Here is an 18,999-nt window from a genome sequence, read left to right as displayed (position 1 = left end):
CGGGGATCAACCAAAGTGCGGCCTCCCCAGCGCATCAGCATGACAACCGTCTGGATTGAGCTAAGTAGGGTACATCTCTGGGGTTTTCAAGTGGGCACCTTCCATCCTCAGTGTTTCGTCGACTAGCCCACGACACCTCAAGAGGGCTCGACGGTGATTCTGGCGTCCCAGCATCACCCCCCTCCGTCCCCCACTCAACTCAGCCCAGCTTACTTACCTGTCCCCAGCCAGAATCTTTCCGTCTCAACCACAGCCAGTTGCTGCTCCTCTCTGCTGCTTCAGATAAGTTCTTCACTGTGCGACGCAACTCTTGGCCACTGAATCCGACGTCTCTGAGAAACCGGGTTGTAGAGTGTGCCACAAATCCTCGACAACCCACTTCCACTGGGTAAACCCGAACTCTCCATCCTCGCTGTTCCGCTTCAGTGGCTAGTTGAGCATACCGCAGTTTCTTCCTCTCATACGCCTCATCTACAGCGTCCTCCCATGGCACTGTTAACTCTACCAGGTGAACAAGGCGTGCTGATCCAGACCACAAGACAATATCTGGTCGAAGGTTAGTGGTGGCAATCTCAGGTGGAAAAATAAGCCGTTGACCAACATCTGCCAGCATATTCCAGTCTCTAGCAGCTTCCAGTTGTCCTGGGCGAGGATTGGTTTTAACACCTTTTCTTGGTGGTTGCTCTCCTGGGCGGAGGAATGTTGTCTTTTGTGTGTAATGTTTTGATGGAACAGGTGGCAACTTATTGGTCATGTTACGCTTGTCTTCCAATGCTAAGGCCAAACATCGCAGCACCTGGTCATGGCGCCAAGTAAACCGTCCTTGGCTAAGAGCCACCTTACATCCTGTCAAAATGTGCCTTAATGTTGCAGGTGATGAACACAAAGGACATGAGGGATCCTCTCCTACCCAGAGGTTTAGGTTCTGTGGTGATGGGAGAACATCATATGTTGACCTGATGAGGAAACTGATCCTGCTCTGTTCCATTGACCATAGGTCTTGCCAGCCAATCTTGCGTTGTTCCACACTCTCCCATCTCATCCATTCTCCCTGTTTGGCCTGGGAAATGGCCTTTATACACCTCATCCTCTCCTCCTGCTTTTGCACCTCGTTGACTACCAGCTTCCTTCTTTGAGCTGGGGCCGCCTTGTGCCATGTAGGAGGAGTTGAACTGAAACCAAGACCCCCTCTTCCATGCTGAACTTGCCCCATGATATCACCAATTCGAAGGGCAGCCTTTGCATCTTCCACAGCTTTCTTTGCCGCCCACTTTCTTCCAGTTTTCAACACAGGTGCTGCCTCCCTTACGCATTTATCGCGTGACTCTACTAATGTCATTTCCAGTCTGACCTTGGCGCACTTAAACTCCTCGGTTAGAGCAGAGACTGGTAGCTGCAGTATTCCTTTACCATAAAGTCCCACTCTGCTGAGGCAGCGTGGAACTCCCAACCATTTCCTGATGTATGAACTGATTAAAGCTTCCAGCTTCTCTACTGTTGTCAAAGAAACCTCGTACACAGTCAGTGGCCACAGCAACCTCGGCAGTAGACCAAACTGAAAGCACCAGAGTTTTAGTTTACCTGGTAGAGCGCAGCTGTCTATGCTCTTCAACCCTTCCACTGCTTGTTGTCTAACTTCTCCCACACGAACTGTGTCCTTTAGATCCCCGTCGTACCATCTCCCAAGACTCTTCACTGGCTTCTCAGACACTGTTGGTATTGCCTCACCATTAATGAAGAATGTTTTATCTACTACTTTGCCTTTAATTATAGAGATGCTCCTTGATTTAGTGGGCTTGAATTGCATTCGTGCCCATTCAATGTTATTGGTTAATTTGCCCAATAATCGATTAGTGCAGGCTACTGTTGTAGTCATGGTTGTCATGTCATCCATGTATGCTCGAATTGGTGGTAGTCGCATTCCAGAAGCCAAGCGCTCTCCTCCTACTACCCATTTTGATGCCCTAATGATTACTTCCATTGCCATGGTAAAAGCCAGTGGAGAAATGGTGCATCCTGCCATTATTCCAACCTCTAGGCATTGCCATGTAGTGCTGAATTCTGAAGTTGAAAAACTGAATTGCAAATCTCCAAAATAGGCTTTCACTAAATTTGTTATTGTCATCGGTACACTGAAAAAATCAAATGCTGCCCAAAGTAGTTCATGTGGCACTGAACCATATGCATTAGCCAAATCCAGGAATGTCACATGGAGCTCCTTCCTCTCCTTTTTAGCTGATTGAATTTGTTGCCAGATCACATTGATGTGTTCTAAGCAACCTGGGAAACCTGGAATGCCCGCTTTTTGTATTGAAGTGTCAATGAAGCAGTTCTTTAATAGGTAAGCTGACAATCTCTGAGCAATAATGCTGAAGAAAATCTTGCCTTCTACGTTTAATAGGGAAATGGGACGAAACTGACTGATGCTTGTAGAATCTTTTTCTTTAGGTATAAAGACTCCACCTGCTCGGCGCCATGCTCTTGATACAACCTGTTTTTCCCATGCCACTTTCATCAATTTCCACAGAATTCGTAGAACTCCTGAAGCACTCTTGTACACTCTGTACGGAACTCCATTAGGCCCTGGAGATGATGAAGCCCTTGCTTTTTTCACAGCTTGCTCTATTTCTTTCCACTTAGGTGCACAGTCCTCCATTTGGTATTCTGGTGGATTGATAGGTGGGATGTCTGACGGAATTGACATAGGCTCCTGCCTTTTTGAATCTGTATGTGTTTCCTCCAAATATCTCTCCAGCTCAACCTTAGATGCTTTTAGTGTGCCATTCTTCTCACTGGTGAATAACTTCTTTACAAATTTGAATGGGTCTTTATAAAAGTTAGCTCTCGCACGCTCCTTCTTTTTGTAGCGTTTCCGTAGGCGCTCAGCTCTGCGCAATGTTGCAAGCTTATCTTTTATGACCCTTTGTAAGAGATTGAGTCCCTCCTTCTGACTTTGTTCTGCTCTTCTCCATTGGTTCCTCAGCTGTCTCCTTTCTCTAACTAAGCGTTCAATCTCCTGCTGCCGTCTAGACTTTCCAGGAATAGTTTGTACTTTTTCCTTCCTTTTTTCAACTCCAAACCTCTCACTTCCATATGCGTAGATGATGTCCCCAAATTTATCCAGCTTCTTTTCAACTGTTCCACTTAATCTTTCCAATGCAACGCAGAGATCTGTGTTTACTGTGTCCCATGCAGTTTTCTCACAAGCTCTTGGCCATTTAACTCCAGGCTTGTGCCCGTTGAGGTTCTTTTCTCTCTTATGCTGGTTTGTCTGACCGGGTTCACAAGGATCATTAGGTTCATCACTAACTGTGTCCATGCAAGTCCTCCTCACATCTATGACAGGGGTGCTGATATCCTGCGAACTGTGGTTTGCTTCCTGTCGCTGGATTTCATTCGACTGACTTGACTGACTTCAAAGAGCACCTGTAGAACTCCTCTGTTTGTATCCTGGGACACTATCGCCCTTCATGTAAATGTGCTTTATTTTGCTCTTATCTGCCCCCTATTTTACTGCATTTAATCCTGTACTTCAGAATACTGTAATCTGCCAAGTGTTTAACCTGTAGTACTTTGTATTTAATCACATCCTGATGTAACTATCACTATTTAATCATATCCTGATGTAACTATCACTATTATCTGCTGTATTATTGAATTGTGGTTTGTCACACTTGTACTTTGCTTGAACAAAAGTTATTGTATTTCTTGCTCTTATTGTATTCCTTGTATTGTAACACTTGAAATGTATTTGCTTACGATTGTAAGTCGCCCTGGATAAGGGCGTCTGCTAAGAAATAAATAATAATAATAATAATTTCATCTGGGGTCCATCTATACCCAGACAGGACACACAGGTTATTGTGCATTGTACTCCAATATAAAACGCAGGCCACAGAGTTTGTACACAGTCTAAAAACTGTGTGTGCCTGTGACAGAGACAGAATGATTCTTGGTGATAAATCTCCCTCCCGACCTGTGAGGGCGCTGTGTAAAAGGAACACAGTGCCCTGGACTGGATGGTCAGACAATTAATTCCTAGGGTTAGACGTAAGTCGGCCATCTAGAAAGCGGGCAGAGCTACGGTACACAAAATCATTGACCCGGAAGGGAAACTGTGTCGTGTCAGCCGTGCATTGGCGGAGCGGTTGCACTCGTTAACCAATGGGTCATGATTGATGGTACAAAAGGGGAAGTAGCGAAGTGATCAGTTCTTTTGTTATGGTTAAGGCTAAACTGGAAGGAGACCTGTATTGTAATAGTGAGTGTTTTGTTGTGTCTAAAAACTGCTTGTTGTTATTAGATGGCTAACACGATCCAGAGCTGTCGCTACAGGCCAGCACTAAACCCGGACAACACTGCACCTTGGTCACAAATAAATTGTAAATCACCACGCGCACATTAATAATCACTCTGGACTTGTGAACGTGTGTCTTTGTGTGCGTTCTACTGTGTATTATATACAAACTGTGTCTTGTTATTTCGGGACTACAACCCATTGTTTTGAAACCGTGAAATACACATTGCTGTGTATTGCCTGGGATTATTCTTTGTGGTCGCCAGACCAGGATTATAAACAATAAAACTGGTTTGTTTCGTGAACTTTGTTGTCTGTCTTCCGTTTCACAATCACATCATTGCTACACCTGTGCACTGCAAACCACTTTGCCACAAAAAGAAATTTAAACCTGCTGCTGTCGAGAAAGGCATTTCGTCTGGGTCCACTTACAAGATATATCAAAGCGTAAAAACAAAATAATGAAGCTCTTCAAAGTGATGCCAAAAATGTTACTTGTATTAAACTATGTATTTCTGTTGTGGAATAGAAAGCAATAAAATTAAAAAGATCCAGGTAGAACATTCCTGAAAAAACACATCATAGTTTGTACCCAGAAACTTTGAGCTCACACACACACAAAGATGACAATTACTGCATCTATGAGATCTATTCCTCAACCAAAAGCTATGAATGTCCCAGGGTCACTCTAAAAATACAAAGGCTCAAATCCAAGCCATATACTTGAGTCATTAAATTGGTCTATCAAAGGACAAAGCCTTAGTGTAATTGCTGTGGGAATATTACAGACAATCACTGGGTGAGAATTTTAATTAATTATCCGTGTTTTTTCTACGGCATTAGTTGGCATGTCCCTCAAAATGAACAACAACCTGATGTAACTATCACTGACACTTATCTGCTCCATTATTGAATCGTATTTTGTCATACTTGTACTTGCTAGAACCAAAGTCATTGTATTTATCTTGCTCTTAATTGTATTATTACTTGTACTGTGAACCTTGAAATGTATGTTTGTTTACGACTTTAAGTTGCCCTGGATAAAGGCGTCTGCTAAAAAATAAAAAATGTAGCACATTAATTTGTAATGCAAATATATACAATAGAATGGAAAGGCAGCCATTCTGGAGAATTGATGTCGCTGCAGATTTCCACCCCCCTTGAAAGGCAGTACTAATTGAAGTGTGGTTGCCCAACAACCTGTTGACAGTGTTATGGTGGGTGTTTCTAATTTTTTGTCAACCATCCCTACAAGTTATATATGCCAGTTGTATCTGGGGTGTGGGGTCGTATACTGCCAACTCTGCCAAAGGTATCTAGTCTTCATTGAAAGACGTTCGGTTAGACTTTCCTTTATGCAAACTCAGCTTATGTCCATAAAGTTCAACTAATAAGCCACCCAAAGACTTTTGTAGATGGCTTGCTGATTGGAATTTGTGACAAGACGCGGATTATACGTTGCGTGTCTGTGCGCAGTAGTATCAAAAGGCCTTCAGAAACCTTCTTTGCTGGCTGTTTTGTTAAGCTCACAGACTGGACTGTGGACTTTTTGTGTTGTTCTTTTACTCGGTTGCTAAAATCCGGCAACAGCAAACTTCATGGGAGACCATTAAAGAAAGCCCTTCTTTGGAATATCCAGTGATCTAACACCTCCTGCAGTGGCCATGTTGTGTATAATGAAAACAAACTCAAAAGAAAGTGCCATGCTAATTACATTTTGGTGCATACTCCTGAGCAATCTCTTCCAACTCCTGACTTTTAAATCTATCGTCGCCAATGAGGCTGACACTTTTATTTATCTGTGAAGATTGGAGCTCAACAGGCCCCTTCAGCTTTCATTTTAAATTTTAATTACAATTCCAGAAGAAACCCCCTATTGTCTAATCTAATAAGCCAAGGGGTCTTTTACTCCAAGGATTCCTTTTATAGCTCATTAATAAAAAGAAGGGGGGAGAGCGCAGATTCATTTTGACAATCTCTTTCTGGTCGCTTGACATGATGTTCGCTGTGGCGTTCTCTCGTGAGGGGGCCCAGTCATGGGAATGACTGATCCTCAAATTAGCAAATTTGTCAATCTTCAACCAGGCAGATTAGGTAGGTATTTAGCTGTCACATGGAGCTCCTTCCTCTCCTTTTTAGCTGTTTGAATTTGCTGCCAGAACACACAGATGTGCTCCAAGCATCCTGGGAAACCTGGAATAACAGCTTTCTGTACTGAAGTGTCAATCAAGCAGTTCTTCAATAGGTAAACTGATAATCTCTGAGCAACAATGTTGAAGAAAGTCTTGCCTTCCACGTTTAACAGGGAAATGTAGTAAATTACATCACAAGCACATTCATATATTTGATCACAAATAAAGGAGTATAGTTACCATACCACAGATTCATTCTGAATAAAGGAAAAGTCAGACCCTGTGTTTTCAGATTAGGTAGCAGGAGAAATTGCTTGACAGAACTAGCAAGTACTTTATTTAGTTGGCAGCTGCTGTAACTGCCCAATCGGGCTACCTTCGGTATTCCTTTTGCTAAAAGGCCCTTTGTTCAGTGTTTTAAATAGTGTAAGATTAAGCTCTATTAAAAGCATATACGGCACAATAAAGGGTGTATATAAAAACCCTTAAGAGTGTATCCATTTTGTATCAATTTCTGTCTTTGTCTTGTGTGTCAGGAGTGAGTGCAGTTTTGACAATTTCTATTCTGAGCTCCCTGTCAAGGCATAAGATAAGCAGAGACACACAATCTCACAGAAACACATAACACTGGTGAAAACTTATCGTGCAAGGACGAAAACAACTGGAGTCCTGCAGTCCTGTCTTCCATTCTCACGGTATATTATCTGCCTATTTATTATTAACCATATATGGAAATTGTATTTCAAATGCGGAGCATGTCTTGTGCTTTGAGCGGATGCAACTCTCTCATGTATAAATGAGGACGCAACCCAGGGTCGGGGGCTCATGTGCATCCTACCCACACTGGAGTTATCGGCTCTGTTTGTATTCGATTACTACAATAAACTATACCTTATTTTTTACTACCATTGCACGTTAGTGGTGTGTGTTTTCTTACAAACTCTTGCAAATTACATAGCTCTTCAGTGAATGGTGGCGACACCTGCTGGGCGCAGAAGGAAGCTGCTACACATCCGCTGCACATGATGCAATAATCAGACAGGGCAATCTAATTCTAAAAATCAAAGCAAGTACTTCATTTAGAGTACAAATTAGCCCATTAATTATATGTGAAGATACATTTTAAAAGGGGATTATTACCACTCTGGAGGCACATACCGACTCACAGGAAATCTTCAATGAAAACGCAATGGCTCTGTCCTACGGGGCAATGGCAGCACAAGGGCAGCTCCAGCGATATGCCCTTGGCAGAATGGGAACACTTAGAGGGAACACTTATAGTTTGACACACAAATGGTCCCAGTGTTACAGTACCACATCACAATATTGTTTTTGTTTTGTTTTAATGTCCCTGAAATTACTCAAAATGGTGCACAATTGTTTTATTCTTCCCATAGATGCTGCTTTCCAGATGGTAAAAATGGAATGGAAATGGAGGCAAATCCACCGTTTACTTAAATCGACAAAGATATTCAGCCCCCTGCATGGGAGAAAGTCAATTCCATGAACTACTGCAGCTACTGATGCTTGGAAATAATCAGTCCAAGGCTTTTTTTTATTTTTTTTATTTTTTTTTTACCAGCAAAGTTTGAAAAAGTACAGCAAGCCTTTGAGTTACTGAGCATAAAGTCGGGTGCCCAGGCATGATTAAGACAAAAGTGTGAACTTTGTTCCTGTGCTTATTTTGTAAATACAGTCTTTATTATTAATTACTGGAGTCAGCAAAACTACACTGGGCAGGCTTGTCCAGAGGCTGGGAGGTTGTGAGAAAGGATGACTGTCAGATCCTGCAGCCCCTGAGTTAGCAAGATTACTAGAAACATTTTGCAGCTTGTGATTTTATCCTGAAACAATGGACCACTCAGCAATAACCATAGCATTGAGCATTCCCAAAGAGCCAGGGGGTACTGGAATGCCAATGGCTTTTAACCAATGGCTTAGCAAAAATGCAAGCTCTTTGAATAAGGAGACTTAAATCCACGGTCTTTAAAAATATATATTACTTTAACTCCTCTATAAATAAGTGTCACTGTTTTGTCACCATTCAAATCAGTACGTCTGTAAAAATACACATACAAATTAGAACCATCAGCAACATGAAGCACCATGAGCTACCTAAAATACGCAGCTTACAGGCGACACAATTACATATGTGCCTCTTCAAAGCCCAAAATACTGTTGTTCTCAATAACTAAAAAATTATACTTTAGGAGAGTTTTATCACAACTGTAAAAGCAGTTCTCTAGATATACTGTATGTAATGTCTTTAGCGAGTTTGATCACAAATTGGGTAAGCGGTTCCGTCTACATAAATATTTTCCCAGTGGAGGATATTTAAAATGTTGCCGGTTATCCCCGTCACTTTAAAAGCACAGTTTGGGAATATAGAAGGGAGAAGGGTACATGTATACTATAAAGCAGTTACTCACTCACATACCACCTCACCCCAAGCCAAGTCACACTGTGGGAAAATGAGCACATTTCTGCAGTAACAGCAAAAAACTTTTTTATAGCCTTACAAAAGGAAATGAAGACAATGACATTAATTAAAACAGCAGAGATCAGTGGCAAGTCTTGCAATAGCACAGGCGGAGAGAAAAGTCTGAGCTTTCTTGCCTAGGTCTTGGCATGCCAGCTACACAGCCGGTCCAAGCTGGGATGAGTTTAATCAAATTAAAACAAGCAAAGACTTCTACAGAACGCAAAATGGATTACAAAGCTCACACTGTAACTGTACAACTCGGCACCATTTCCATTGCATAGCTCCGTCAGAGTTTAATTTGAACGAACGACACAAGAGTTTGAGCTGCTTTCAAAACTGCCTTTCATGGTCTCAAGAGAGGCAGGAGGGAACAAAGCAGATTGCCAAGGAAATGTATTATGAAATTGTTTTTTGTAACTTATCAGGTTAAACATAGGGCAGGCATTATTCTGAAGCACATACCTCTGCTTTGGTGATTTTCATTATAAGTATAGAATACAATACTACAGTTTAAACTGGGAAGGGAGATTCCGTGTCATCTCCTGTGTAGTTAAATTGTTATGCAGTGACCCATATTACTACCTTAACCCCACAAACCCTGGCTGCCAATGGAAGTTACCCAGACACAGCAAACACTGCACACTCTGCAGAGCAAGACAAGGGAAAGATCACAAGTGCGCTGCTTCAACATCATCAAAAACATTTCCCTGTGATTCTAAATCTCGTCATTATTTATGCAATCTGAAAGGATGTCTTTCGAGTGTGAAAAAAAAAACCTGCGACTCCATCTGAGCACAAATTCAAACTCAGAAAGATGACATTAGAGTGAAGGGGTTACATATTAATGTTGCTGTTTTATTTCTGGAGAAGCCTTACCTGTATGCAAATTTTGATATAGCAAATGAATTACTAAATTGACCAAGTTTTAGACTGTACGGTATGTGGCTGTTCATTTAAAAGAGCTGAGTAGCTATAATGAGGCAACATAAAGCAATCTTGATTCAAAGGTGTAGAATAACAGAGTAAATAGCAAAAACAGAAAAAAAGAACTTCATTATTTTCCCCACGTGGAGAGTAATACTGCGTTTTAACTGAGTTGTGGGTAAGCTGCTGGCAAACTGTTAAAGAAGGACTGACTTGGACCACAGGAGAAGAAAATGGTTGATGGTTTTCTTTGGCTGGTATTCAGAAAACACACTAGATTATTACTGAGGGGACACTTCCTGAAGTGAACAGTTCAAGAGTGGACTGTATCCAGACAGCAAAGTCAGAGCTCCCTTCATGGAGTATAACTTTAATACTTGAAGCCATGAAGTGTTTGTTAGGTTTGTGGAGCGATATGGTTGTACTGCAGCAGGTGAGCATTACACTGACAGTAGTTCCAGAGCTAGGCTCAATTTGCTCTACGTGTCTGCCATTAGCCAATCAGAGAGCAGTATTGCTCTCCATTGTGCTTGAATATTGGTTAATGTATGCGTGTTACATTAGAATGTGCGTAGTACACTTGTGTATTCTATATCGTATACTATAATGTTTTTGATGGGCGGTATACAAAAGTAGTTGCGTTACACAAGATGTGCGCATTATGAAGGATATAACAACCCTATGCTTCACACTTACAGTATGGGCGTTTTACACAGGTTGAGAGTTACATTCTAAACATACACAAGACTGGTAGGGCTAATAGTCTTGGGCTTGTAGCATTTTTATTTTTCGTACTTTTATACACTGTAAAGTAGCGGGTTATGAGAAACAGCAGGGAGGGGGTTAAAACCTCCCTGCTATAGAAATGCACTGTTTTGATTTGTGTTGCTTTATTGTTTTGTTTAATTGTTTAATTGTTTTATTATTAATCATCATCCGCACCTGGGCGTTATTGGAAATTAGGCCCAGGTGCGGGGTTTAAAAGGAGAACAGGCAGTCTGCTCGAGGCTGCTGAATGGAAGGAGGCAGAAAGGAGTGCTCTGCTTCCTGGCAGTCCCGAGAAAAGGTATAGTGCAAACCCGTGTGGTTGAGTTTTGATGGAACAGGGAAACGGCTTAGCCGTCCTGTGATAGTTAGGTTCCTGCGTGTGTAGTTAATGCTCAGAAGAGCTAGGTGTTTATTTTGTGTACTTTGTTTTACTTTTGTGTGTTATTAAAAAAATTGCGCAACCGCGCTGAAAATCCAATTCTCGTGTCTGGGTCGCATTTTTAAAGGGGCAACGAACGCGAGTGGGTGAGTCCGTTTTACAACACATTTAATTAAGAGGTTTCAAGATTAACCAGCAGCAACAGTTCTTCATTTTGACGTCAGATCAGTTTCTGTTGGCAACAATGTTGTGGACGATTTTCCCCTCTGCAGCTGCAGACTGTCACACTGGTTTACTGCACCTTCCCACTGCTGCAAAAAACAGTTAATCCTCAGCTCAGCATCTTGTCAATCTTACAGAGGCTACCAGCTGCCATGCTAATCCTATACACCATCCACATGGCTCTTTGGACTATAGACTTCTGGACAAAACTGGCTACCATAATAAAAATGTAATCTGTCAGCATCACTGAAACTGTTTTAAAAAAAACAAGGAGACCTGCTCTTAAATGCCCTTTCTATGGTAGTAGTGTGCATGTCTTGTGCTTTGATTCCACCCTGCAAAGTGCACATGTGGATAACCACTTCATTCACCCAGTGCTGGTTAAGATTGCTGTGCTTTTGTAAAAAGTATCTGCATGACTGATTGTTAACTGTATGCGTAATCCCTGGCAGGTACTCTATTATATAAAAGCTCCATCTCCCCAAGTCAGTTGTCCATAGCCATCCTAACAAGTGAAATAACCACAGCACTCCATTGATGTTCATGGAGTATTCTGTTTATACAACAAGTACAATGGGTGAAAAAGAAAGTTTGTTAAAACCTGCATCAAAGAGCTGAAGTCAGAGAATGAATTTCCTTAGATCAAGCTCTGCATCTACTTAGCAAAGGTCAGCTGGTCATTCAGTTTAAAAAATATTTATATTATACTATACATACATACACATCCAAAAAAAACAAAAATAAAATCACTCAGCAGCACAGACTGTGAAGGTTATTCAATACCACATCTCAATATTTGTTGTATAAGTAGAGGCTACGCTAAGAACAGTTCTACTGTAGTCATTCCACAGATGACGATAGACAAATAGTCCACAAGCCCCTATAATTTAACAGCAGATATCAGAGAATTCATTTATTTTGGTCACGCTCCACATCTACTTACCAACATGGCAATTCGCACGGTCATTCTGTCGTTGGATTTGAATGAACGCATGATAGATTCTAAAATTCAATCCAGTAAGAAATATTCACTCAGGACCACCGAATATGAAAAAGCTGTATAAGTGTATAAAAATATCTGGGGCCTAAAATAGGGCAGGTAAAGCAACAATATATATTTTTTATTAAGGCCCAAGTCTGAGGTGTGTGGTCACAGCTGCACCTGGTGTTCCAACATTCTGTCTATTATGGCAGGCATTTCTCATACGTTGTCCAGTGCATGTAAATGCAATACACTCCAATCTGTTTATCGGTCCAGACTGAAACCAATCTGGTGTTGTGATACACCCGTTGAGTGACTCGCATGCTGTGCTGAGATAACCTTCAGGGAACATACCAGGCTTAGGAATAATTTTGTATGATACTGTTTCATTATACATTTTTTTGCAGATTTTACCATGGTTTTCTGATTAAATATGTGCACGTGTTCTGCAATCTCAAAGCACAAAAGGACAAAAGGTTTTACTAGACCACCAACAGCTGGTTTCACAGACCATGTGGGCGTTTAAGGCCACAGAAAGAGGAACATTCAAAAGCTACACTACAGATGTTACCACTTTTACAAAATACGCAGTGATTTAGTTCCAGATCTGTTTTTTGCATCCTAGTTATATTTATACATTTTTAAAACCAAAGCATGCTGGCAGAGTCAGGTCCGGTTCCTGTCTTCAAACCACCGAAGAGGGAAATACTGTGGTAGTAAAATTGTGGCGTGTTTTTCCATTTGATTTTTAAATCCACCCCTCTACCAGAAACAGTTTCACTGGCAACAGAGGTGCTGAAAATAGAACAACTGCACTACCTTGACACTTTATCAGGCCCTTCTGTAGGGCATGTTCTACTTGTATTCCTCGACTACTCTGGAAGACCTGAAAGAGGAATTCATTATCCTGATTCTCTAGCTTCATCTCTGCACCAATTCCATGAAATATAAAGTACCTGAATGGATAAACAGTGTGCACATGTGAATAAAATATACCCCAGGTTCTGATACTCTAAGAATTTCCTAACCGGTCCTACATTGTAAAATGTAAGCATGACAAACACATTGGCAATTTCCCTATAAGCAGGGATAATCCTCCTCCACCCTCAGAAAAGTTGCCACGCCTAAAAAAGAACATTGTTTGGGATGGTCCCCTTACAAGAAAAACATGTGAATTACAGTCCACTAATTTTCCACGAAAGAACATAAAGTTCTGCTTACCTTTGCCAATCTGAACAAAGCCGATAATGATGATGATCCCGAGGGCGAACAGTTTGGCCGCGGCGAAGGCATCCTGAACACGGGTAGCTGCCTTCACACTGTAACAGTTCACTGCTGTCAGGACCACTGAAACACAGAAACACACAGCAAATCAAAACACCATACCAAACACAGCAGGCTGGAAAGGGCGCGAAAAATCCACTTTGAGAATAAAATAAACGTTTTCATTTCCTCAAAAGTGTACGCTGCTTATACCCCACTACAACATGGTGGTTGGCCAGAGAAGAGCCCCACTTATAGGGAGAGGTGCACATTAAGACACCCTTATATGTGTACATCAAAGGTATACAAGAGGAGGTCAAAAGGTATATATAAACATATGTCTTGCTTAACTGCAACAGTACTAACTAAAAATGTTGACACCGATTTAAAAACTAAAGCTTTTTAAACTGGTATGCCTACACGGGTCCGGACCTGGGTTCTGGCTATCCGGGTCATAATCCTGCGTAGTGTGAAATCACGTAACTGGGTCGTACCCAGGTCCCAGCGACCCACTGCAGGATGTGGGTTAACACGCTTTGACCCGGGGCGAGTGACAAAAAATGCATGACGGCGGATGAAATAACTAACAGCCACGCCTGCGTGAAGGTTTCAACTCCGCAAGGAATGTTTGTTTATTCTGTTTAGCCATATTTTTGTTGCTTGAGACACACCATGAGCCAGATTGAAGCAGGGATGAAGTTTGCTCTAATCAACACGGGCAGGCGCTTCAACCCAGAGAGGCTTGGATGGAAGTGTCTGTAACAAGCTGCTTCTGGGGCATTGATACATGCATTGTTTACTTGTGTCTGTTACCCAGGTCAACCCTGCTTTATCAAAAGCAGTGTGAAAACGCATAGCCAACCCACATGACACTGGGTATGGAGGTGCAGCAGATACTGATTTTAGGAATATCACATTTCATTTAGCACAAATAGTCACATTTAAATTTTTGCCAAAATTACACAATAAAATGTGGTTTTGATGTCCAGTTTCTTCAATAAAATCCACTTTTAAACTGTTCTTATTGCTGCCCAATCACCATGGGCAACAGCGCGTCCATCGCTTGAATTTTTATTTGTTAAAAGACAGCTCGCTTATCAAAATATTTTGGCATTTATCGTTTTCTTTTTTATTAACCAAATTAACTTCTATATAATTGAAATGCAAATTTAAAGGCTGTAATTTGCCGAGTCACAAGTAAACAAAACATCCAATTTTCCAAAGCTTGGACACCCAGGAAAACTCAAAGACGCCTTTGTGAGGAAGTAAGGATTTGGGGACAAGGCTCTTATATTTTCAGTCCAAAACCCAACAAGCCAAGGACAAACTACTTTCCAAGTCCTCTCAACAATGTGTCAAGTTTGTGCTTGGGAGGCAAACGGTTCTTTTCCCACACAGAGCTGAAAGCCATCTCCCTCGGCAGCTACTGGAATCACTGCCAAAATATTTCAAGGGTAGGATGGTACTTTACATGCTCAGGAACTAATTAAGCAAGTAATGCACAAATCAAAAGGAGCAAGAGGATTCTAAAGGTGAAATACCCAAGGTTAAAACAACCTTTTCTTCTATCCGATTAGCATTCGAATGAGGCGTTTCATTGCTGATCCTGGTTTTCCTGATTTGATCACACTAAATGTTTGGTGGTAGGACCGCAAGTGAGCAAGGAAAAAAATGTGTGGTGCCCATATTAAGACTGCATCTTTACACTAGAACTACATACAGTAATGTACAAATCTTTTAGAACCTCAAGATTTGTCGTTTACATCCTTTATATACCTAACTGCATGAAAACCTCTGGGTGGGACAATTTCAATTTCCGGTCAGTAATCAGCGATATAGAAACAATAGGTAACTCGTGTGAAAATGTTAGACCACTTTGTGCTTTAATTAGGCATCTAAACAACTTCTAAAAAGTTACCATTTGTGGCTGTGTTCCTTTTCTCTTGTTTTAAATTAGTTGCATGTGTTGCCCATTAAAGTCAAATAAATAAATGACTAATTTGCCAATTTTTACAATTCAGTTACAGTGGTTTGATTTGATATGCACAACAAATCAAAAACTACAGATGCAATGGGGTATTCTAATAAATTTGCATACTACTGTATTTGTGGGGCGAGGTGGGGCTCCATTACTCCAACACAGAGAAATATATGGACAGTGTAAATATAACCATTCTATAATGCTGTAGTAAAACTATAGTATCATTACTAAACTATCATAGTTGTGCCTCGGAATTACACCGAGCCAAAAAATAATGCCAGTAAATCCTATTTAGTAGGTCTCACGTTTTCCATAAAAAGATGATCACATTATGGTAAAGGTGTATTTGATATTTTAATTGTATTTTTTCAAAAATATTAAAACTGGATGTCTCATTGTGCTTTTTTTGGATTTTGTTTCATTTGATGTGTACAACATTTGCCCTCACAACTAAAATACCTAAAATGCATGCTTGTCTTTAATAGGTACTGATCTGCATGTTCCGCCTCCTGTGTTGCAGGTACCGGCGTGTTGTAGGACTGAAGGCAAAATAACACTCCAGGAAGGCTTCATTGAAAAGTTAGCAGAAAAGAGGTTTCTTTTTTTCCTAAAATCTGTGTGGGTGCTTGAACTGTGATCAAAACCATGTCTTCCTAAATGACAGTAAAACTAAAAGCATCATTTGGCAATATAGGTTTAAAAGAAGGGGGTAGACATCATTTTTGTTCACAGAAACAAGCATTTGAATTTTGAACCAGACAGGACTGAATGTCTAAATTGTGGCAGCTTGAGGGAATCTAAAAATAAGTCATTAACGCAGAATGATGGAAAGCTCTAATCCCTGCAAATTTGTGCAAATGCATCAGCCATCTTGGAGAAAGCCTGCCTGGAAACAAAGAGCAAACTGTAACAGTTACATTAAATGGTTTCCTATAAAAAGACACACTGTGTGAATTATGGGTCAATGGGGGGCATTAGATTGAACAATTGATGCTGTATGTATGCAGTGGAAGTCACGTAACTAGTAGTTTGGCATAATATGTATAAATAAATACATTTACAAATAGGTGGGGGTCCGTGAAAATACTTCCTTTTAGTCCTTTGAGTTTTTGTTTTATGCTCAAGACACCTGCCGAGACAGACATCCTCTTCCCAGACAGCGCAGTGCTTGCATCATCCATTAACGACAGGGAGTGCCCCACCCCCACTGTAGCAGAGGCAGCATGGTCTGTCTGCCACAGGAGATTAGGCCAACCTAAAACACAGTGCCACTGGGACAGAGGGAGATTAAGATAACAAAGACCAGCCCCGTCCACCACCACATGACTGATGGCCTGCTACGAACTTTATTTCTTTGTAGGAATCTTTATTTCAAGGATATATGGGATGATACAATCTGAATGGCTTATTATAAAACTGCAGCTCTTACTCCTACTGTTATTCCTGAAATGTGCAACGGACCCAGCTTGAACTAGACAGCAGCTCATTATCATGCACGCCATTATCATGCCCATAAATGTTGTGGGCACGGCAGACAGATGCTGTCCATACCCATGTGGAAAAACAATATTAGATGCATGTTGATTGGTAGTGATGGTATAGTTTACCCTACTTGATTCAATGACAATGTCATATTAGACAAACCGTATCTTAGCTGTTTTGCATTTGTATTCACAAAACAGGTCTCAAATGTGCAGTTTTATAAAGAAACTAATGTTGTAGCCAACACAGCTGGTTAATAAGCATGGCTTGCAAACAGATTTCTTACACCTAGTGCAGTACCAGAGATCATGTATTAAAATACTAGAATATGTTTCTTTCAAAAGGCACATTCGAGATATAGGCTATAGTCAATGGAAGTGCAAAACACTTTGTCAGCTACACGATTTTACAAGAATTATAGGTTAACCGAACCAACAGCATATTTTAAGCAATACTTATTTTGCTATTCATCCCATACAAAACATATTGCTTTATTGAATCATCTGCTTTGTGTGATCAAAATTAAGGTGTACAAATGAATCAATCTAATAGTGGAACTGATAAGTGCTGTACCCGTGTAAGTATTAGCACATACTGAGGTTTGCAGTTGTGGGATAAACTTTAAAGGAATGTCACAGAACCATGTAAATATATGTTTGTTCTAGAACTTTCACTGTAGTGGTACATAAAAAGTCCATGATGGATAATTCCTGTAATTAATCAGATTCTTCAAAATTATTTCTAAAAAAGGACTATATTTCACATCTGACACTGTTGATCCAGTCCAGTATTAAAGGTCTTCAAAGTCCTATTGTCACATGCAGCTGCTGCTTCTATGAGGGATTTAAGTGCGCTGACAACTTCAACAACCACAATACTGAACTGTGAGATGGCAAGACAAAAGTGACCAACTGATCCACGGCAGCATTGGAGAGCCACAGCGGCACTACAATGGCAATGCTGTGGCTCTGATCCACTGCATAGAGAGGAACGGTAATTCCTAGCGCCAAGTTACAGCGAAGCGCGAGAACTGCCAGTGACTATCTATACAGCACAGATAGTTTACATGTTTTCAGGGTATTGGCGCAGCAAAAGTAAAAATCAGCCAAAAGCACCATTCCACATTTAATTTGTAGTTCCCAACACTCATGTGAAATGTAGGTAAAAGAAAGGTTAAAATGTCCATCTCCTCCTCCTTTTTCTCCAGATTTTTGCAGACCCCATTTTATCCACGCATACGTATCTTACAGGATATCCGAGTTTAATGACAATTGACGTATTTTGTCAACATGGAAATATACTAGGTAACGCCGTTATTGTGACTTCTATATCATTTATATTAAATGATTTATTTCTGTTTTAAAATGGAACATTTGCCTGGAAAAAAAAAATTAAAAATCTATATAAGTAAAAAAAAAGGTCTGGTATACGTCAGATTTGATATGAATGACACTTATTAAAACATACATACTTTTGCACACATAACTTTAACATGCACATAATTTGTTGATAGTTTCTATTGTATATATGTGGTATACTGTTCATGAAATAATATGAAATCATGATCGAATTTGGATGTCAACTGCATTATGCTGCATCAATAATATTTATTTTTAAAAAAAAAAGCACTTTAAATTTATGTGGCAGATTGCTGCTGAACATATGTAGCACCTGGGAGGGGCAATCGTTCTTTTTGATCAGGGTGGGATCAGCCAGGCAGAATACCAGTAGGAAAATAAACTAGACCACACTACTAGGGTCAGGTAATGAGCATTGTTTTATTAAATACAGGTGGTAAACTATACTTACAAACAGGGCAGATCTAGACTACAGTCACGGCAAGTGGTTTGCATCGCCAGAGTGCCCAGTGCTACCACCTGAGAAAGAGAACCCTGCGCCGTAGCTGCCGCCAGAGCTCCGCTCCACAACTGCCGTCTGAGAGTGTCCCGCGCCGACCAAGAGAAAGTGTCCCACTCTGCCAGTGACAGCACGCCCACTGCTGCCAGTTAGACTGTACAGTGATGTCAGCAAAAGAGTACCTACAGACGTGCTCAAATTTGTTGGTACCCCTCCACAAAAAACGAAGA

General features: G+C 40.8%; 1 protein-coding gene across 1 annotated transcript in view; it reads right to left on the bottom strand.

The window, feature by feature from the left end:
* Positions 1–18,999, bottom strand: part of LOC117425642 (large neutral amino acids transporter small subunit 1-like) — a 41,014-nt gene that overhangs the window by 15,239 nt on the left and 6,776 nt on the right. The window contains exon 2 of the mRNA XM_034042755.3: positions 13,408–13,533. Within this exon, the coding sequence (XP_033898646.2) occupies positions 13,408–13,533 (126 nt within the window). The remainder of the gene's footprint in view (positions 1–13,407; positions 13,534–18,999) is intronic.

This window comes from Acipenser ruthenus, chromosome 20, assembly GCF_902713425.1.
Source record: "Acipenser ruthenus chromosome 20, fAciRut3.2 maternal haplotype, whole genome shotgun sequence".
In the NCBI taxonomy this organism is placed as follows: Eukaryota; Metazoa; Chordata; class Actinopteri; order Acipenseriformes; family Acipenseridae; genus Acipenser; species Acipenser ruthenus.
The sequence above is the reverse complement of the archived record's forward strand: the minus strand, read 5'-3'. Positions and strand labels throughout refer to the sequence as shown.